The following is a 21,976-nucleotide window of genomic DNA, read 5'->3' on the forward strand; positions in this document are numbered from 1 at the left end:
CTTGGATTCTAAGACAAAGCCATTGTAAGATGACAGAGGAAACAATTGAGAGAGGGTGTACAGCAGACCACTGAGAGGAGGTCAGGACAGGTTAGTAGATGTGCCTTGGAGGTCTTAGAGACTGATAGTAGGTAACAGGCTTAGGTATGTGCAAATGGTCATCATTAGGATACTAGAGAATGAGTAATGGGACTATTCTGCAGGTGCAAAAAGCTATGCATGGGGGGAGGGGAGGGGGCATGGCAAGAAATAACGAGTAGAGATCTAGATGGATGAACTGTTGGTGTCAAGGGAATCCAACTGCAAATACTGATGACTCGACTGTGGAAATGGAAGTCCAGTGGCAGAACGTACTCCCTCAGAATTAATATGAGGAAAGAACTCAATAGAATGTTTTCCTCTTGTTTCTAAGGCAATGAGATGCTAATTAGATGGGAACTGGGACTGAAAGCCCAGCAAAAGGAAGTAAGAAATGGACCTTTTTCTGGCACAAGGATTGAAGCTGGATCCTAGTTTCTTTGAATCAGTGTACTGGGTCAGGGACCATTAGAAAAGTTGACATGCTGGTGAATCCTAAACTATGGTTTCAGTTGTCTTTGTATTCTCCCTATCCTAGGAGCTAGCTTGGCTGGAATGTAGATGGGATTGATGGAGCCTTCAGTTAATAGTTAAGGAGTTATTCCTTTGTGGATAAGAAGAAGGCAGAGTTAGAGTCCCGGCAGGCAGTTATAGCTGAAGAAAAGATGCTTCGTGTGCCATTCTTCTCACTATGTGTCCCTACTCTTAACTGTGGAAGGGAAATTTTGTGAGATTTGTGAGACCAAGAATACCACAGGGCTTCCCTGGTGGCGCAGTGGTTGAGAGTCCGTCTGCTGATGCAGGGGACACGGGTTCGTGCCCCGGTCTGGGAAGATCCCACATGCCACGGAGAGGTTGGGCCCGTGAGCCATGGCCGCTGAGCCTGCGCGTCCGGAGCCTGTGCTGCGCAACGGGAGAGGCCACAACAGTGAGAGGCCCGCGTACCGCAAAAAAAAAAAACCAGAATACCACAAAAGTAAGCTTTGTTAAACCTGGAAGATACTTTTGTTTATTTTTAATCAGAAGGACAGTTGATTTAATCAAAATCATAGTATTTGCAAACAAAGCACTGGGCAACAGAGCAAGTACAGTAACCTCTAAGGACCCATAGAGTTCCCTAGTTTCTAGGCGCCCCATGGAAAATGTTCTTCAAAATGAAATAGTAATTTTGGGGGAGGGGTGTATTAGTTTTCTATTGCTAACTTAACATACTGCCACAAATTTAGCAGCTTAAAAGTTTATTATCTCACAGTTCTGTAGGTCGGAAGTCTGGGTTGACTAAGCTGTTTTCTCTCCTCTAGGTCTCACCAGGCTGAAATCAAGGTCTGGGCCTGCTGGGTTCTTCCTAGGAGGCTCTGAGAAGAATCCACTTTCAGACTTATGTAGGTTGCTGGTAGAATTCAGTTCCTTGTGGTTGTAGGAGTCGGCCAGAGGCTGCTCTCAGATTCTAGAGACCACCACATTCACAGGCTCCAGGGATTAGGGCATGGATTTCTTTGGGAGGCTATTCTGCCTACCACAGAGGAAAACAATTTTTTGCCAAGGGATGACTCTGATTATCCAGTTTCTCTTACCAATAAGAATAGTTAAAATACCTAGACCCCAAACAACTAGAAGCTTAGGGATTTTTATACTGAATCAATAGTGTAGAAAAGAGACAGAGGCTTCCATCTTTGAGGTCAAAAAGGAAAAAGTAGGGCAATGACCAGAATCTATAACTGTTAAAAACTTGTGAAAGAGGGTAACAACACTAGTATTTCTAACAACTTTTCCTTGTTTTTCCTTTAAACTATGGTATTATGAAATACTGTTTAAGGTTATTTTTATTAAATGTTTGACTAAAATGTTAGTTTGTGGATTTGGGGTGGGGAGAGGGTGTTTAATGGAAAAGCTCACAGATAGGCCTATAGTTTGACTATGTGGCCATATTATGCAGGCTTAATGCTGTAATAACAATTTGCCCAACCTCTGAAATTCATATGAAGACAGTAAGTGCTTCTTGATCCCTGAACTTATATGAATGCTAAAAATGGTGTCTTAAATATCCCCATTTTGTTTCATTTTTAAACAGAAAATTTTATATGCTATTTATATGAGTTTCCTTAGTAACTCATAATTTTGAGGAGTAATTTTACTAGGTTCAAAATTCTTTGTGATCAGAATGAATCTGTGCATCTTAGGACAGCCCCAGGTACATAGTAGGTACCTAATATTTGGGATGCATGTACAGAAGTGAAGATATCACCTAGAACTTAATTGTCCCAAAGAAAATTCTTTATGTCAGCCCTTTTTCTTTCTTTCTTTCTTTTTTCTTTTTAAATTTAATTTATTGAAAGTACGGAGGTGGAGAAGAGTTCATGTGATAGTGCAGAGTCCCTAAATTCATCTTGGGAAGTACAGTCTTAGCACTTGTTTAAGCTGAATTTTTCTCTACATTACTGCAGATTGGAGCCTAATTTCATTAGCTTATTTCAATTATATTTTTTCCTACATGTTATTTTGAAAATTTTCACACCTATAGGAGAGTTTAAAAATAGTACAATGAACACCAAATACCCCTCACCTAACTAAATCTACCAATTTGTCAGCCCTTTTTCTTATAATCTACCTTTTCTGATTAAAGCGGAATAGAGAATTCAGGGAACCTGATTTCTGAACCATGAAACATGGCTGCTGTTTTGAAAATTAACAACTAAATTAAAGGCTGCCTGCTAAAGTATTCTTTAGGAATGAAATAATCACTGTGTTTATCAGGGTCTTTTTGCATTTCTCTTGCATTTAAAACATTTTTTAGCACCTGTAGCTGCTTCGCTTCTGTTGCCTGTCATATTTCCCACGCTTCTTGGCTTTCATATGAAAAAGTTAACATTTTGTAGAAATTACCAGCCAATCAAAGCACTCTTTTTCTTCTGCATGGCAAACATCAAGCTGTAATACTTAGATCAACCCTTCTACACTTCATGTTTCTAGGTGCTCAGGGGCTACTTTTAATTTTGTTTTTAATGCTCTTTCTGGGTCTGTCCGTGTTTTGGAAGCCTAAAGGGTTGAATACTATACTCTGGATAATTGTTTTTGTGAAAGCACATATAAAATATTTCTAAAACAAGTCTAAAAAGTACACAATAGTCAGTGATGCTGGTTCTCTGGACTCTAAGAGGGTGACTGAGTGGAGTGGGCTAGGGTAGAAGCATGTGGCTCTAAAAATGAACTTGTGAAGACAATGCTAATAATGCCCAGGATTAATGAAAGTGATTTTTCGATTACTTCTAGGATCTAACTTTCCAAAACAGAAAAACTGGTTCTTCATGGTCTGAAAATTAAAATGTTTCATGTCTTATTGAAATAAGAGTTCTTTTTTTAAGTTAGAAATACTTGCATTTTATTTAACCTTAAATTTTAGGGATTAGGTTTGTCTTAAGTTAGCATTTGGTCTTGTTTTATAGCTATTGACAAAACTGGCAGTGTGTATTTTTAATCTATAATAATTTTTATTTATATTAGAAATATGAAACTTCAGAAAGTGTGTGAATGTTTTATTAAAAAATCAATCAGTTATATCATTCTAACAGTTAATTTTATGTATCCACCCACCATCTTTGGTAGATTACTTTTTACCATTTCCGTAATTATAATCATACACCCAATTCTATATTTGGCATGTTTTACATAGCACTATATCATAAATAAACTCCTATGTTTCCCAAGTAATTCCACTTGTAACTACAACTTTTAATAGTTGAAACATGTTCTATCATGTTTAGACACATATATGTTTTATATGTGCTACAATTTATAGAAATATTATATTATTGCTGAATTTGGGGGGATTACCTCGAATATTTCTTACTATAAATATATGACAGTGAACATATTTTATGCATACTGTTTTTCTCATAGTTCAGAATTTATATTTGGATAGTGTCTAAACAGAAGGATTACTTAATTAAAATTTATTAATTTTTTTATAGCACATGATATATACATGAAGTGTGCTTTCTACAAGTGTACCAACCAGGTTCCCATGCCACTAATAACCTATTAAAATCCTGTCCTATCAAGATTCCTAAGCATATTTCCCAAGTTATCAATAATATCATAACTATTTACTTAGTTGCTAAAAACATTTGCAAAGAATGACCCTTTAAGGTTTGCCAGATCTTTGCTTTACATCTACTAACTGAAAAGATTTCCCCCCAACTTTCTAGCATTAGAAAAAAATAACCTATGTATGATCATTGAAAAGGTTCATCTCACTCTAGGCAAGAAATTTAGAGATCAGTACCTAGAAATGGAATGGAAACATTTGGGAAGTATAAATATCAAGAAAACATTCTTCAAATCTTTAGAAGAGAAAAACAGAGTACACCCCAAGGAACAAAAATCAGGATGGCATCAGACTTCTCTGGAACAGTAAATACCAGACGATGATGGTGTCTATAGTTTTGATGAGAGTCAAAAAAAGACATTTGCACATATAAGGATTTGGAAAATGATATTCATACATCCTCTAGCCAACTAAGAAATATATAAAAATTAAAACTCGTGAGTAGCACAGTTATGTTATTGTTTTAAACTGATAGGGGAAAAAAAATAGACAAAATTGGAGTTGTTTTTGATACTGAAAGTATAATTATAAAACTGAATGTAGAAGTCAAAAATTATTACTGAAAGCAGAGACGATGAAAACAAAAAGTTTATGCCTAAAACTCCAGATGTTTATAATAAGGGTTAGGAAATGGAAGAGGGAGATGTAGAATAGGAAGAGAAAGCTAACTTCATTTTTCATAAAGAAACATAAATGATATTGTTTGTCTTAACGTTGGTACCTTTAAAGTTTAAGATAAAAAAAGTTTCTTTTTTCTAATTTTAAAGGACATCTCATTAGATGCATATGAGAGTGCCTCTCATATTTTTCTGCTAACAAGTGAAACAGGTAGATAAAATACAACATAAAGTTTAAAAATAAATGGATGGGAGATGATTTGATATATGAACACACAGAAGAGCAGAGTTTGCAATGTCAATTTTGGGTAAAATAGATCCAAGGCAGTGATTATTAAACATGAAAAAGAAAGGAGAAATGGGCAAACAACAGTAATAGGGTATTATATATATTTGAAAGAGCAAGGGGACAAAAATTAGAGACAATATAAAGATATTAGGCAAATGGATAAAAATGTAGAGCAGGAACATGGATATTTTATTAAATATCCCTGGGAAATTATGAAAATTGGTCATTGATTAGACCACAAAAAATTATTCAACAAATTCCTAAATACAGAAGTTGTATAGTATATCTTACCTGGACACAATTGGGAAAGCTAGAAATTAAAAAGTAAAATAAAACCTCCAACCATTTGTAAATTAAAGTATATCTTTGGTTAAATCTACAAGGTTTGATATTGGTGTTCTCGTTTTTTTCTAAATCATCTAATCAGCATAATTTTGGTTTCCAGTTATATCCAGTAACTCTTTGGGAAATCGAAATTATGCTATTGGATGATTTAGGAAAAATATCATGAACACCACCATCAAACCTTGCAAATGCAATCAAAGGTAAATTCAGAGCGACATTTACAGTTTTATATTCTTTATATTTAAAAAAAGAAAATAAATTAGTTACTAATCTATTAAGAATTTTGAAAATAAATGAAACCTTTTTTACAAAAAAGGAAAATAGAGATAATTTTTTAAAGAAGAAAACATATTAATTAAACAGAAAAAGAAAGTGAACTAATAGAACAATTCCTGGCAAAGATAATGATGAGAACACTAATTCAATTTAGGAGAGAGAAAACAAGTCATCATCTGTCTAGTGCCAGCAGTTCAGTAAGGCAGTCCAGGGCAGGTGGGCAGGCTGTGCTCCACAAGTCATCCAGAGACTAAGGCTAGTGGGTGCTCTGCCATTGTTCAGGACATTGGTTTTGTAGGCATGACAGAAATTAGATCTCCAGTTAAAAGGTAGGAGGCAGTCTAGAAGTAGTGCATACCTCTTCTGCTCACATTAGTAAGAGCCTAATTCTTGGTGAGAGCAAGGGAGACTGAGCAATGTAGTGTAGCTGGGCTGCCAGGTCTCTGGCTACAGTTCTATTACCATAAAAGAAGAGGGAAACAGATGTTTGTGGTCTACTGGCAGTCTCTCACAGCTGCAACAGAGGACCTTTAAGCATGTGAAAGTGGTGTATATATGAATAAAACTAAAAATCTCAATGAAGTGAAGTTTTCTGGGAAAAATATAAGTGAACAGAATTGAAGTAAATAGAAGTAGAAAATATAAAAAGAATAATGGCCATAATTACTTCCAAAATTGCCTTTGTATTCAGGCAGTTTTACCCGCTGCATATTTTTTAACTTTACAAAGTAGATAAACACCATATTATATAAATTTCTTCAGAGCATTATAAAAGAGTTTGCAATCCAGTCCATTTTGAGAAGGTAGAATAATCCTAATGCTTAAATTTGAATAATCCAGCAAGGAATTTTCTAAATCTGTCTCATTTAGAATATATATGTAAAGATCCTAAATAAAATATTAGCTAATATAATTCATTAGCCTATTAAAAGGATCATCCATGATGATCAAGCATGACTTATCTCATAAATACAATGATGGTTTAAGAAAACTATCAATATATAATCACTTATATCCCAAAAGAAAAACCAAATGGTACCAATCAAATATGAAAAGGCAAAGTGTCTTTGCCAAAAGAAAATCAGGGGCTTCACTGGTGGTGCAGTGGTTGAGAGTCCGCCTGACGATGCTGGGGACACGGGTTCGTGCCCTGGTCTGGGAAGATCCCACGTGCCGCGGAGCGACTGGGCCCGTGAGCCATGGCCGCTGAGCCTGCGCGTCCAGAGCCTGTGCTCTGCAATGGGAGAGGCCGCAGCAGTGAGAGGCCCACGTACCGCAAAAAAAAAAAAAGAAAACCAAATAATACCCATCAAATATGAAAAGGCAAAGTCTCTTTTTATTATTCCTGATCTTTGAAAATTGTTTTTAAAATACTAGGCATAGAAATGTTTCTTAGTATAATAAAGAACATGTCTTCAACCAACAGCTAAAATATTTAGCTGTGCTCTGCATTAAAATTGTGAAGACAGGAAACCTACTACAGGGCCCTGATTAACCACGGTTTTGATTTCTGCAGTTTTAGTTACTCACAGTCAACCAAGTTCTGAAAAAAATTAAATGGGAGATTCCAGAAATAAACAATTCATAAGTTTTAAAATGTGGACCATTCTGAGTAGCATGATGAAGTCTCAGTATGTCCTGCTACATCCTGCCTTGGATGTGAATCATCCCTTTGTCCAGCTTGACCCACCCAATAGTCACTTAGCAGCCGTCTGGGTTATCAGATACAGTGTAGTGGTATCACAGTGCTTGTGTTCAAGTCGCCCTTATTTTACTTAACAGTGGCCCCAAAGCACAACGGTAGTGATGCAGGCAATTCAGATATGGCAAAGAGAAGCCTGAAAAGGGCTTCCTTTAAGTGAAAAGGTGAAAGTTCTCAACTTAATAAGGAAAGAAAAGCAATCGTATGCTGAGGTTGCTAAGATCTATGGTAAGGAGTCTTCTATCCGTGAAATTGTGACAAAGGAAAAAGAAATCTGTGCTAGTTTTCACACCTCAGACTGCAAAAGTCATGCCCACAGTGCATGCTAAGCACTAGTTAAGGTAGGAAAGGCATTAAAATTTGTGGGTGGGAGACATGAACAGAAAACGTGTTCTGATTGACAGCATTGTGTTGGGCCAGAAAGCATATTGAGCCTCTACAGAGACTTCAGCAAGAGATCCTCTGAAACAAGTGACACCAAGCCATTTACTGCTAGTAAGGGATGGTTACACAGATGCAGGAATAGGTGTAGATCAGAAGATATAAAAATTACTGGAAAGGCTGCTGAAGAAGCTGCTGCCGCATTTCTGGCAGAAGTGAGGAAGTTGATTAAGGAGAGAGACCACATTCACATAACTTTTATCACAGTATATTGTTATAATCGTTCTATTTTATTATTACTTATTGTTGTTAATCTCTTACTGTACCTAATTTATAAATTAAACTTTATCATAGTTATGTATGTATAGGAAAAAACATAATATATATAGAGTTCAGTACTATCTCAGTTTCAGGCATCCATTAGAGGTCTTGGAATCTATCTCCACAGATAAGAGAGTCTACTGTATGACCATTTTAAATGTTTCTCAAAAAATACTTATATCTGACTTAAAAATAGTATAAGTGTGTTAATAGTAAAGACAATTCTCTGCCTGGTCTCTTCCTACCTACTCTTACCTTTAATCCTCCTTTCAATTTCTAGTCAGTATATCACTATTTTAGTTCCTCTGTTATTACCTTCACAATTTTACATATACTTAAGGTATTTTTTCCTTTTCCACCAAATGTAGACTTTATATCTTGATTCCCCAGTGTATAGTTAGGCAGCTGGTTCTGTACCATCCTTAGTAACTAAAACTGTTAGTTATTTATTGTGTAGAATCTTGATAAATGATAATTATGTTATAATCAATTGCATCTTAATTTTATTTTTAAGCAAAATTTTATTTTATGCCTATTGTTTTGAAACCTCCTTACAGAAGTATATACAACTTTTTTTTTCTACCAGAGGCCACTAGTGATAATAACTAAGGTCAAAATAAGAACTCTTCTAGCTTTTATTTCAGATTTTTATTTAAGAAGGGAAAATATAAAATAACAGTATACATCTCTGTCCTTTAAATTCAGAAATAGGGAATTAGAGAATAAAAGTTATTATTAAAATTCAATTATATAATAGCATTTAAGAGAAGGGGCAAAATGGTAAATGGTGCTGGACATACATACAAGGGAAACTAAATAACACAGAGAGGAAGGGGCACAGATTGACTTGTGCCTTCTTATAGGTAGAAAGATATAAAAACAGAAAGTCCAAGAGAGGAGACTTAAACAAAGATAAATATATAGCAACATGATGAAAGATTTCGTGGTGACTCTTTAAAGTTCATTTTAATATATCCCTGGAAAAGCAAATAACTGTTCCATAATTTAGTTCATTTGAAAACACCAAATTTAATATATTGTATTTATAAAAAGCAGTTAAAAATTATATTAGTGATTTGGGAAAATATTTTTAAAATTAAAAGTTTTCACTTCCAAAAAACCTTGAAATTCAAGTCACTTGACAAAGTAACTGATTTAAGAGCAGTTAGAAAATACATATGTGAAAGTATATGTTAAAAGCATAGAAAGTAAACTAGTAAAAAGAAAAAATACTTCTAATGATAATTAATATTTTTACATTGCTCCACAAGTCTTATGTATGCAGTTTAGTTAGAAGTATTTTACAGCTATATTATTTATATGTCTTTCTTTTTTACCAGAGAGAGAATATAAAAAGTCAACCCTAAATAATTGTGGATATATTATATATAAAGGATTTTCCATGGTATTCTAATGGGAATTCACACAAATCCAGCAAAACTAATGCTTTGTAGTAGTTCTTAGTGTAATTAAATAATTTGCTCTCCTTTTTTAATTCAGTCACAAACCCCCAGAATAATATTATATGTACTTTATGAGTTAGAGCCAACAACAACTTTCTGTGGATCCTCAAGTCATGAGATAAATTTGTCTCATGAGTTGGAAGTAAACTTGAGACAAGTCTCAGAAATTCCAGCAATGAAACCCAAGAAATGTGGTACTTCTCCCGCCTACATTAAGCTCTAATCCCCAAAACTTGATTCTTATTTAGCTTACAGTTTCAAAGCATGTATTATTTATTATTGCTACCATATATAAATGAGCAAGTTAGGCAGCTTGAGAAATATACTCTTTTACAAAACTTAGAGTACCAATTAGTGTAACTCTTCAGTGTTTATTACCAGACTAGTATTTGTTATTGATCAACATGGTGTACCAAATGGTACTCTAAGCTTGAGTCCACACAGTACAATAAAGGAGGGAATTATCCCTTGTCAATAAATCCCAGAAGAATGGATGGATAATTTAGCTCAAAAATGTGATCCACAAAGTGAAGTTTGGACTGCAGTGCTCTATACCAGTGCTTTGTATTGGGTAAATAAACTGGATAATTACTAGTATTCTGTTCACTTCAATTTGTGTCCTTAGGCCAAGCCTAGAAATTGCTATTACACTAGAAAACTAAAGCATCGTGCTCTATACTAGAAATTATGTAGCTATACTTGGCCAGGCAACAAGAATTGCAGGAGAAATAGCATCTTTGAACAACACTAAGGAGGTGCAGCAATTCACTGAATTCTGTTTTGTTTTTGTAAACCTGCTCAACATTGTAGTATACATTTCTATAAAAGCATAGGTGAGTGTGTTTTACAAACTTGTCTCTCTTTTTATGTAAGTCTTTTTTATTGCAAAAACAAGTTTCTATTCCGCAATTAATTAGAACAATAGTGACATCCTATGTCTAGCTTTCAGTACTAAGAGCAACTTCCCCATTAAAATAATTGACTGTCAAAGGATGTAGATCAAATCTTTCTTCCTAGGTCTGCCTGTAACCATATATATTTAAACTAAAAGAAGATAAATGTTTGGTGGTAACTTTTTCTCTTACTCCAACATTATGTATTAAAATTTTATGCAAGTTTAATTAAAGTGAAAAACAGTTTGCCTTTCATTTTTTAAGAGTGTTGATATTATAACGCAAAATAGAGCTATCTGACAAATGGTAGGTATTCAATTAATGTACACTGAATGAAATTGCATGTTTTTGCTTAAAATGGGATGATAGATTGATGTTTCATCTTAATATCTAAGAAATATTATTTCTCCTTTTATACTTCTATGCTTTATCAGAAGTTTAGAATGTTGGCATTCATAGGTAACCAACATTCTCGATAACCACATTTAAATCTAGGTTTCCTCAGGAAATACGAAAATCATTGGCTTTCAGTGATAATAACTTCCACTACTATAGAATAAACATGTTTTAGTGTTTTTATCAATTTATATATCGGGAAATATATGCTACAAATATACTGAGATATTATATCTTCTAATGGAATATTAATTCATGAATGAATAAACTGATCTACAAGTGAGAAAAGTACAACAAATACACTAGATCCAGGATTTATTTTGAGTTCTTTTCATAACAGAACTGTTGAATTCATACTGATCTGTCTTCAGCATATTTCTGCTCCCTTCTTGGCTGTTCTTAGTATTTGTAATGTGTCTAACGAGATTGAGGGATGAAATCCATGGTTGTAAAATAGTTGTATGTATTACTGCTCTATGTAAGAGTTAAATTTAAAACCTTGACTTGATTACAAAGAGCCTACCCCAAAGTTTTTCATATTCCTATTTCATGAAGCCGTAGGATTCCATGAAATAATTTGCAAGTGAAGTAGACTTTGAATTTTTCAATCTGATTTTTTTCATAATCTGTTTATCTGAGACTAATCTCTCCAAATCTAATTCCTTTCTCTTATTCAATCTCCTAATTACTTTTTCATCCTCACCACCCTGTTTTTTGCTATCAATTATATTTTGGCTACCAATTATAGTATATCAGAAATCAGAAAGTGAATAATGTGCGTGTTGCCACCTATAGACAGAGAAGTAATTATACTTATTTATGACAGAGAAAAGCATAATCTACACAGAGTTCTTTTTTCCAACTCCTACAACCACCATTTTCAAACTTGTTACTTAAATATTTATCTATTTGTTGTTGATGTTGCCATTTCAGAAGGCTGTGCCTTAAAATCATTTACTTAAACTTCTATCACTTTATCATTTTATTTGCCTTTTATATTTTACTCAAATCTACTATCCTATTAAAGTTCTGTGATTTCAGAAAGTTTAAAGAGACCTGTTTAAACCAAATAACTTAGTCATATCCTAAACTAACTGCTACATCTTAGTTTACCTCTGGAGTGGGGGAAATTACCAATATTTGTTCCCAAGAATGAAAAGCTTCCCTTGCTACAGTCTATTATCATCAGTCTTTTGTTCTGTGCCTTCTCTGTAATGATATAGGTTTGTTTCTCCTTTATTCTTTGCAGAGTGCTGCAGCAGCTCCCAGTCCAGTGCTAGGAAACATTCCCCCAGGAGATGGCATGCCAGTAGGTCCTGTACCACCAGGGTTCTTTCAGGTACTCAGAGAAACTCTGACTAGGAATGTTAAGGCATAGGAACTCCTGTTCGATTTTATTGAAATATATGAAGGAGAATGAGGCTATTTTAATCCTTAAGCTAAACATAATGCTGTGCAGCCAACTCTTGATTATTCAGAAACCAGTTATCTTCTACGTAGATTAGCCCTTCCTTCCAATATTTTCTTTATTGTCAAATTTTTATTCGTATATTTTACCATTTCACTGTGCAAGTAAGAAAGAAAGGTAGCTGAAATGCAAATTAGCTAAGCTAACTGTGGTGAAGATTTGGTGGGAGAAAAGGCTAATGGATGAGGTTTTGGAATGATATATGGATTTTAACTATCCAAGCCATCCATATCTCCACAGACTAAAGATAATCAAGATTTGGCTGTACTTTCACATTATGGCTAAGTCATAACCTATTCATTTATCAAAATTATAGGCTATAACAAAATATTTTGAGAATCATCTTTGTGGCTTTTAAACTGGAATTTTTATCAATATCATTATATAACATTTATAAAATCAGATTTTAAAATACATATGTTAGTATTTTAAATTTGCAACAAGTGCATTTATTTTAGCAAAAGATGATAATGATTTTAGAATTACATCACTTTTCAATTTTATGGCATCCACATTTTTTTTTTTTTTTTTTTTTTTTTTTTTCTTGGGCAGCCATAGCCCACAGGCCCAGCCGCTCCGCGGCATGTGGGATCCTCCCAGACCGGGGCTCGAGCCCATGTCCCCTGCATTGGCAGGCGGACTCTCAACCACTGCGCCACCAGGGAAGCCCTATGGTATCCACATTTAAATCTGACAGTTTTTTAACCCAAAGCTACATAGATTCTGAAGTTTATTTTTTGTTAACTCCATAGTTAATTTTGTAACACCCTTTGAGAAAATTAGGAAGAAATTAGGAGTTAAGAACTGCAGTTGGAAGGCATTACAGGAATTAATGTTATATTCTATATTGTTAATGAATTACATCAGGTACTTATAAACTAATTTGTCACTTTAGTGTTTTATATTTTCAAAGTCCTTGATAATCATTTGTTAATTAATACATACCATCATTTCAGTATAGATCAATGTACTTTATAAATGTGAAAATGGAGAAATAAAATTATAAGTAATTTTCCACAGTACAGCAATTGAATAAAAAAAGTCATAATTAGAACCTAGTACTAAGTCTGAAATGTAAAGTCCTTTAGGGTATGCTATTTGTCTGTCTACTGTATATTAATATTCAAAAGTCTTAGAGCTCACATTCTGTCTTGAGGCCCCTTTCTTAAAATCTAGGAAAATATTATAACTCTTGGTTATTAATTAAACAATCACTGTTTAAGATAATAATAATAATAGCTAACACTTAGTAACTGCTTACTGTATGCCATGCTTTGTTCTAAATATTTCATGTGTATAAACTCTTAATCCTCACAATAACCTAGGGGTAAAGTAAGTATTATCATCATTACCATTGCACAGATGAAAAAACCAAAGCATGATAAGCAGTTTGCACAAAGTCAGAAAGTCACAGGACTGGGATTCAAGGCAAGGCTTTCTGAACTTCTGCCATTGACTTTACCTTTTAAAGTTCATAGTTGATCGTTACTCATAAAATATTTCTAGCTCATTTTATATTTTTTCCTCATGCTCTTATTTCTCTTACTAAGGATAGATTGGAGTTAGGGAGTAAATCAGAAGAGTTTATCTACTTACAAGAGCTAGCAGAAGCTCTCTAAGTGGCACTTTAAAAAAGAGGCAGTGGGTTGGGAAGGAAGTCAGGTTCTTCCTAGAGTTAAGCAAAGATGTATAAACCTATACATTTTCATTTTTACATTTTGTAGAATGAACCATTCTTCCCTTACCTGCCTTCTGCCTGAGTCTTGACAAGAGTAGTTGAAACAGAATTAACTTCTGTTTTAATCCAATTAGATAAACACTTGACTACTACTAGATGCCAGGCACTGTGGTAGGCATATAAAAATGAGTGTGTATAATATGTACCTTCCTGAAGCTCACTGTCTAGCCAGCGAGTCATTATTAAAAATAAATAACTGTAATACAGCAAGATATGTGCTGTAACAGAGTAAAGTTCTGTGTTGACCTAGAAGAAAGAGCTATAAAGTCTTCCTGAACTGGAGCTAAGAGTGGTTTGGAAAAAGTTTTCTAAGAAAACAACAAGCAGAGGAATGATATTCCAGAAAGTGGGAAAAGTATAAGCAAAAGTGTGGAAGCATCAGAATGACCTGTGCAGAGGTGTTCAGGGTAATATGAATGGAAAGTAGAGGGGAGGGCAGGCAGGAATTCCTGGAAATGAAATTGGAAGATAAGCTGTAGCATCTTGAGAAGGGCCTTATATGCCATGTTAAGAACTTGAGTCTTTATTCAGTAGGCATGTAGGAACTGTCAGACATCTTTAAGAAGGGCAGTGACCTGAATTCAAACTATAGATTTAGGCTTTTTTAGGCACCTATGATATAGTTGTATACAAAATCCCTGCCGTTAAAAAACTTACACTGTGGTGAATGAGAGAGAGAGAGAAGGCAATTAGAATTTAGAAAGAAAATGGCTATATTAAATGAGTAGTGCGTGTTTTTAGAGCACATCAGAAGGCCACCAAACCCAATCTTGGGAGAGTCATTGTCAGAAAAATATTGTCAAAACAGTAAATAGGGCTTCCCTGGTGGCGCAGTGGTTAAGAATCTGCCTGCCAATGCAGGGGACACGGGTTTGATCCCTGGTCCGGGAAGAACCCACGTGCCATGGAGCAACGAAGCCCGTGCGCCACAACTACTGAGCCTATGCTCCAGAGCCCACAAGCCACAACTACTGAGCCCACAAGCCACAACTACTGAGCTCGCCATGCCACAACTGCTGAGCCTGCGCACCTAGAGCCTGTGCTCCTCAACAAGAGAAGCCATTGCAATGATAATCCCATGCAACGCAAGGAAGAGTAGCCCTGGCTCACTGCAACTAGAGAAAGCCCGTGGCAGCGAAGATCCAATGCAGCCAAAAATAAATAAATTAAATAAATTTTAAAAATAAATAAAAAGAGAAAATAACAGGCATGAATTCCAATTGAGACTATGCTAATAACCAGAAAGTTGGGGGGAAAAAAAGTAAATAAAATCCAAATTGGCATCTAAAGATGAATTAGGCAAAGGAAGCAGAGAGATATGGAAAGAATATTCCAGGAAGAGGGAAAAAAATTTATGAAGACCCAGACAAGAAAGGACAGAGACCAAATAATTCCAAAAAAACAGAGCTTAATTAGCTAAAGGGAGAATGGCTGGTGATGAGGCTCCAGAGTAACCTTGAGGAGCCTGGTAGGTTAGTTGAGTTTGAACTTGATCTTAAGGGCAGTAGTAAGCTATTGAAGGACTTTAAGCAGGAAAGAGGCATGTTCATATTTGCGTTTATAGAAAAATCACTCCAGTTATAGGGTGTAGTGTGGATTGCAGAGGGACAGGTTTGAAAGTAGGGAGACTACTTAGGAGGCTATTACAGTAATCCAGGTGAGATTTGATGACAGGGACCACAGAATGAGGAGTAGGTTTGAGGTAGGACAGATGAAGAGGTTCCTGTGGGACCTCCAATTAGAGATATCCCTTAGGCTGATGAACATACAGGTTTGAAGCCTAAGACAGTGGTCTAGGCTAGAGATAAAAATTGCAGGATTGTCATCATATCAAGGACCTGAATCCACAGGCATAGATCGATTGTCCAGGGATAAAGTACAGAATGAGAGAGTAAAGGGGTATACACCTGGACTCGAAAAACACTGACCCTTGAAAGAAGAGCAAAAACAACAGAACCCATTAAAGAGACTGGTGCAGACTGTCAGCTGGTTGGCTGTGACAGTAGCTCAAGAAAGAGACTCTGTGGACCTATTTAAGAACAGTGGCAGCAGGACTGGGGAGGAAGAAGCTATGCCTAGTATGTTTGATAGGCCTTAGTTGATTAACCAAGTTAGGGGTAGAAGGGAAAGTGTTGGAGGGATCAAGCATGACTCTGAGGTTCCTACTTAAGGCCCCTGGAAATTTTTCATGTCTTAATCTAAGTTAGGAAAGATAGCGGGTAGAAAAAGTTTTAGATATGTTTGAGCATGATAAATGTCATTCCTTTTTATCCAGGGTGACCATTCCAGCTAATCTTTTAAATACTTGTTTCCCCTATTCAGTAGGCTTAAGTATGGCCAGTCTCCCTAGAAATGCCTCCCAGAAATATTGGAAAGCTCAAGTCATCAAACTTTTGAAAAAGAAATAGTATGTTACCTTTGGTACCTATCATGATGAGATCAGGGTACTCAAATGTTTCCTAAGTATCAATATCGGTTTCCTATCCTTCATCATGATTCTGACCACAATGCTTGTTGTTAATGAAGAGCAGCTACCTTCTATAAGTAGAAATAGCACGATGACAATCATAATTCAAGTCCAAACGCCAGTTTCTAATCCAGTTCCATAGAGATAGTGATGTCCAAGAATTATCCAGAGTATGAAAATAGTTTTGAATCCCCGTTCTTATTTGGGGATGGCTGGATGGGACCAGACCAGGAAAAGACTGAGCCTATTAGAATTTAATGAATAAAGGAAAGTAAAGCAAGAAGAATTTTAATTAACACATAAACCTTCACCAAGCTTCAACAGTTCTGAGCTCTACTCACTGTGTGATCCTACCATAAGAAGTGCATTGAAAACGTTCTCCTAAATAGACAAACATTCTCGTTTTATCCCTGTTTACACTGCAGAACAAGCCCCCTCTTTTCCATTATAAGTATAGACTTAAATATATTACCAAGTGGAATTATTACAAACTCTAAATTTGTGAATTCATAACTGCATTTGAATAATAGTAATTAACTCAAACTCCAAAATAAATAGTTACAATTAATACCCCATACATTTAATAAGTCCATCCTGGAAGACGGTCTCTAGATTAGCATCTGTCAACCATGTTGATATCTGTCACATCTATTTGTGACAGATATCAGCATGGTTCAGACTTAAGCCTTGACCTTTTTTAATTGAAATGGGAGTGCTTCTATTGTTGAGTAGGAGATCAAATTAAGTAAAATCAAGGGGAATAGTTGGACATGGAAAAGGAGGTGTCCGTTTAGTAAAATAAAGCCATTTGAAGTAAGACACATTTATTTACTTGGAGCCTTTTATCAAAGGAGTAATTTGTATAAGAAACCCTCTAAATTCTCACAGTGACCTACCATGGAACTGGTGAATGACTTTAGAGCAACTTTCTTAAATTGAGGAGTGTTGCTACTGGGGTCAGTAGGAAGATAGTAGAAGTGGCCTTTGATCTAACTAGAGTTTGGCAATTTTGGTGGAAGAAAATACAGTACTGTGGTGTGGTGTGAATACACCTAATAGGTCCTCAGAACTAAGTCTATACTCTGACTCTCCTGTCCCTATGCTAGAGTATTATTCAAAAGTTTCATTGTATGCTAAGAAATCTGAATTATGCATTAAAAGCATCAACCTGCTGTATATTCATTCTCATAGCATTCTTACTAAAAGTCAGGCAAAATTTGATTCCTGTAGTTTTATCGAATAGGCAGCATTAATCATTGAACCAATTAGATTTTCTTCACACTTATGTATAATAATCAAAATAGTTTAGTAACATGCACTTATAAGACAAAGTTCTCATTCATTTGTGTTTTTTAAAAAATAGACTATTAACTCTGTTGCTTTATAATTTTCTAGATTTGAGTAGTAAGAAATCTTCTCTTGTGAATTTAATATAACTTAAACTACGTTAAAGAAATGGGCATTTCTTATTTCAACCAAAAAAATCTGAGGGGAGTAAAAAAAATACTTTATTTTTTCCTTTTTTCTGCTCTTTACCACAAGAAAACTTTTAAGAAAACCATATCTTGTTTTTATCACTCTAATCAAACACATCTATAACTTTTATATAAAAACACAATGTAATCTTTCTAATAGGTCTAATGTAGATATCTTTGCGTATATAACTAATGTGGGATATACTTGTAAATATTTAATTTTGAATTCTGTATAGCCTTTTGTTCATTTTTACCATGTATTATATTGTGTTTTGATTTTTATCTTAATACATTTGCTGTATTCTTAGTCACTGGATCTGTCTTCTTTACTGAGAACTGTTGAAAACTAATAATACATTGATGATGGATTGTAAATGTAAGGCTTTGACATGAATAAGATTATAAATACTTGTTGAAGATAAAGTATACCAAGTAATTTAGTTTCAGACTAGAGTGGCCATCCATATTTTAAAATCCGAATTGATCAAAACTCTGATATGGTGGAAAATATGTTGCAGCAGGTTCCTAAGTCACATTCTTTCTACAGGCAGAATGTTAGCAATGGTAAAGCGGTTTTGCCATCTAGTGGTGGTTTGCCGATGTCTCTACTTGTTTGGGTATATTTTCCAAAGGTTCTATTTTTAGCAAGACTGCACTGTAGCAAGCTGACCGAATGCTTTGACATAGTAATAATGTAATAAGAACAACAACAACAACAAAAATACAAAGAAATCTCCCCTTTTCTCCATGGTACACTTATTGACTAGAAAAACTCAATATAAATGACATTCATAAAGCACCAAAGACAAAAACAAAGCTCAGGGTAATATAATATTCTTGATATTTTGAAAGAAAGAGAATCAAAAAGGAGAAAAACAATTATTTAATCTAACACTTGAAACTGAAAAGGAAAAAGAAGAAGAAATGTTTTTACAAGGCCTGGTTAAATGTTTCTGGAGGTAGATATTTATTTGATTCATTTTTGGACATAAGTCCTATATTTTGAAGATACCTTCATAACTAAGCATACTCCTCTTCCTATTCAGACTTTCACAAAACAACCTTTTATTATCAGTAGCACCTGTTTTACCCTATTATTTATAGATATAGTAGTTAAATAGTCTCCATTCCTTCTCAGTTTCCTTCTATTATGAATCTATTATTAATCTTCTATTATTAAATTGTCTTCTCTCCCAATGGTATGCCTTTCCCCTTATCCCTCCTGATCATGTCTGTTTCAGAAGTTAGTATTAGGAAATACTCTAAGCCAGGAGAAACTCCCTTTTCTTCTCCCCAGAAGTTGTAGATACCATCTTTGACCTCAGATAACAAACCAAAAGATTAGTAAGTACATCATTTCTTAATTTGAATAAGTGGAATACTGAATATCTCAAGTTGAACTGACTTACTGAACTATAACATTTAACATTATCAATATATATAGTTTAAAATTCACACATTAAAAATAGTATTTCTCAGAATTAAATACACCAGGATTTGGAGAGTAGAGGTGGGGAAGGTTGCTTATTTGTCAAAGTTCAAGAAATAAAACTGAACTTTAATTTTCTTAAAAATGTAATTTTGAATCTTTAAAGAACAAAGATTCTGAATATTGAGAACAGAACAAGTCTTTTTCTAGTATAAAGATAAAAGCAGCCTAAAAAAATAAAGGTGCCTGACAGCTGCTGGCTTTGATAATGCTTCCCTGCAGTTGTGGTAATAGTTTTTCTGGCCTCAACTATTAGAACAAATTAAAACTGCACAGCTTGCATAACTAAGTAAGTGTTGTTTTTTTTTTTAATCGCAGTTTCAAACAACTGAAGACCCTATAGCGATGACTAGATGGACAACAAGCAAAGAAGAGGGTGTCAGGGGTTTAGACTCTTTACTTGGGCTTTTCAGTTAGAAGGGAATGAAATAGTTTCCTGTTAGAAACCTACTTTTTTGATGTTTATTTATCAAAATGGGTATTTATGAAAAAGTTAACTTGGCCATCCTAGACCAATATCTTATTTTTGAAAATTCTTCCCAGAACGCCTCTATTTTTATTATAGGTCCTTGGGAAACAAAAAAATGTATAGCAAATATCCATAGGCAATTTATAACACAGTCTTAGTTTTTTGTTTAACATTGGTTACAGAAACAAAAATGGGCACAATTCTTTGGGGAATTAAAGGTAAGGAATGGATTATTAAATATAAATCAAATAGTAAATATATTGCAAATTTCCTATATAGGTCGGATAGATTTGTCTTAAGTATACATAAGGATACCTTCAGCTTTTTGAAAAATAGCTTATCAGACTTCCTTGGTGGTCCAGTGGTTAAGCACGGGTTCAGTCCCTGGTAGAGGAACTGAGATCCCACATGCCATGCCGTGCAGCCAAAAAAATAAAAAAGAAAACACCATAAAAAATATATATATATATATAAAATAGCTTATCACTAGGTCGTGTTCTGGAATAATTTATCTTCTGTCTATATCAGAGGTCAACAAACTTTTTCTGTAAAAAGCCAGATAGTAAATATTTTAGGATTTGAAGGCTTTGAGGTCACGCTACTCAACTCTGTTGTAGTATAAAGGCAGCCATAGACACTGTGTGCACTAAAGAGCATGGCTATTCCAGTAACATTATTTACAAAAACAAGTGGTGGACCACATTTAGCCATGAGCCATAATTTACCCACTCCTATTCTTTATGAATATGGTCACCACTAGATGGCCTGTAAGAAATCCAAAGGGTAAAGACCAAGAACAGTGTTTCTCCAAGTGTATTCTTGTACTGTTGTCAAGAGTCCTGGGGGTCATCTGCCTCCCAGTAAGTATATCAGGATTCTTGGTGGTGGGGTAATGGCACTGGAAATCCTTTGGGTTTTGTTGTTTGTTTTTTATTTTTAACAGATGAGTCTTACAAGCTAAAATTTGAGAACCACTGGCTCAGATTGCTGATGACATTCAGCAACAAATATTTATGGCCCCCTCCCACCACCCTGTGCTAGAGTTACCACAGTAAACAAGCTAAAGAGAAATCCTTACCCACATCCAACGTAGAGTCCACTCTCGGAGACAGTCAGTAAACAAAATAAATAATGATTTTTAAATATATGATATGTTAGATTGTGATAAGGACTAGAGAGAAAAATGAAGCAGAAAAGGAAAATAGGCAGTGTTGAGGAAGTTCTGGATGGGGCGGCCACAGGACTCATCAAGAAGATGGCATTTAAGTAAAGACTTGAAGGAAGTGAGGGAACAAGCATCTGGTGTCTGAAGGAAGTGCTCTAGGCTGAGGGACAAGCAAGTATAAAGCCCTTGAGTTCAGTGCATGACCAGCTTTTCCCAGGGACAAAGAGAATGCCTGAGTAACTATAGTGGAGTGTCGGCTGGGGAGAGCAATTAGTTATGAAGTCGTAGGCAGTAGAAAGCCACATCAAGTAGAACTTTGTAAGTCATTGTAGGGATTTGGGGTTTTGTTCTGAGTGGAGGGTTTTAGCAGGGTCTTTCTGGCTGTTATGTTGAGATTCATCTATAAGAGGGAAAGGTGGAAGCAGGGAGACCAATTTGGATGTCACTGCAAAACTTCACAAGAGAATATTATGGCTCAAACAAAGGCTGGTAACAGTGGTGAGAAGTGACTGGATTCTAGATATATTTTGAAGTTAGAGCCAACAGATTTTGGTGATGGTTTGGATATGTGTTGTGAGAGGAAAAGACAAATCAAGGGTGACTGCAAGTCTTTTGGCCTGTTCAGCTGAAAGAACGGAGCTGACATTTACCCGTGTTATATAGGTAAAACTGCAAGAGGAGGTATGAGGGGACAATCAGAAGCTTAAGTTTAAACTTGTTAAGATTAAGATGGCTATTAGATATTCAAGAGATGTCGAGTAGGGAGCACGTATCAGATCTGGAGTTTTATGCTTGAGGCTTGGGCTAGACGCATTTGGGAGTTATTAGCATACGGATAA

General features: G+C 35.2%; 1 protein-coding gene across 6 annotated transcripts in view; it reads left to right on the forward strand.

Annotated features, from left to right (window-relative positions):
• SSBP2 (single stranded DNA binding protein 2) overlaps positions 1-21,976 on the forward strand; it is a 308,775-nt gene that overhangs the window by 205,801 nt on the left and 80,998 nt on the right. For 3 of the 6 annotated variants that reach the window (XM_007451713.1, XM_007451714.1, XM_007451712.1), the window contains exon 5: positions 12,116-12,205. The exons of the other annotated variants lie outside the window; for them this stretch is intronic. In XM_007451713.1, coding sequence (XP_007451775.1) covers positions 12,116-12,205 — 90 coding nt within the window. The remainder of the gene's footprint in view (positions 1-12,115; positions 12,206-21,976) is intronic. 6 annotated transcript variants of the gene reach the window in all.

This window comes from Lipotes vexillifer, unplaced genomic scaffold (genome assembly GCF_000442215.2).
Source record: "Lipotes vexillifer unplaced genomic scaffold, Lipotes_vexillifer_v1.1 scaffold740, whole genome shotgun sequence".
In the NCBI taxonomy this organism is placed as follows: domain Eukaryota; kingdom Metazoa; phylum Chordata; class Mammalia; order Artiodactyla; family Lipotidae; genus Lipotes; species Lipotes vexillifer.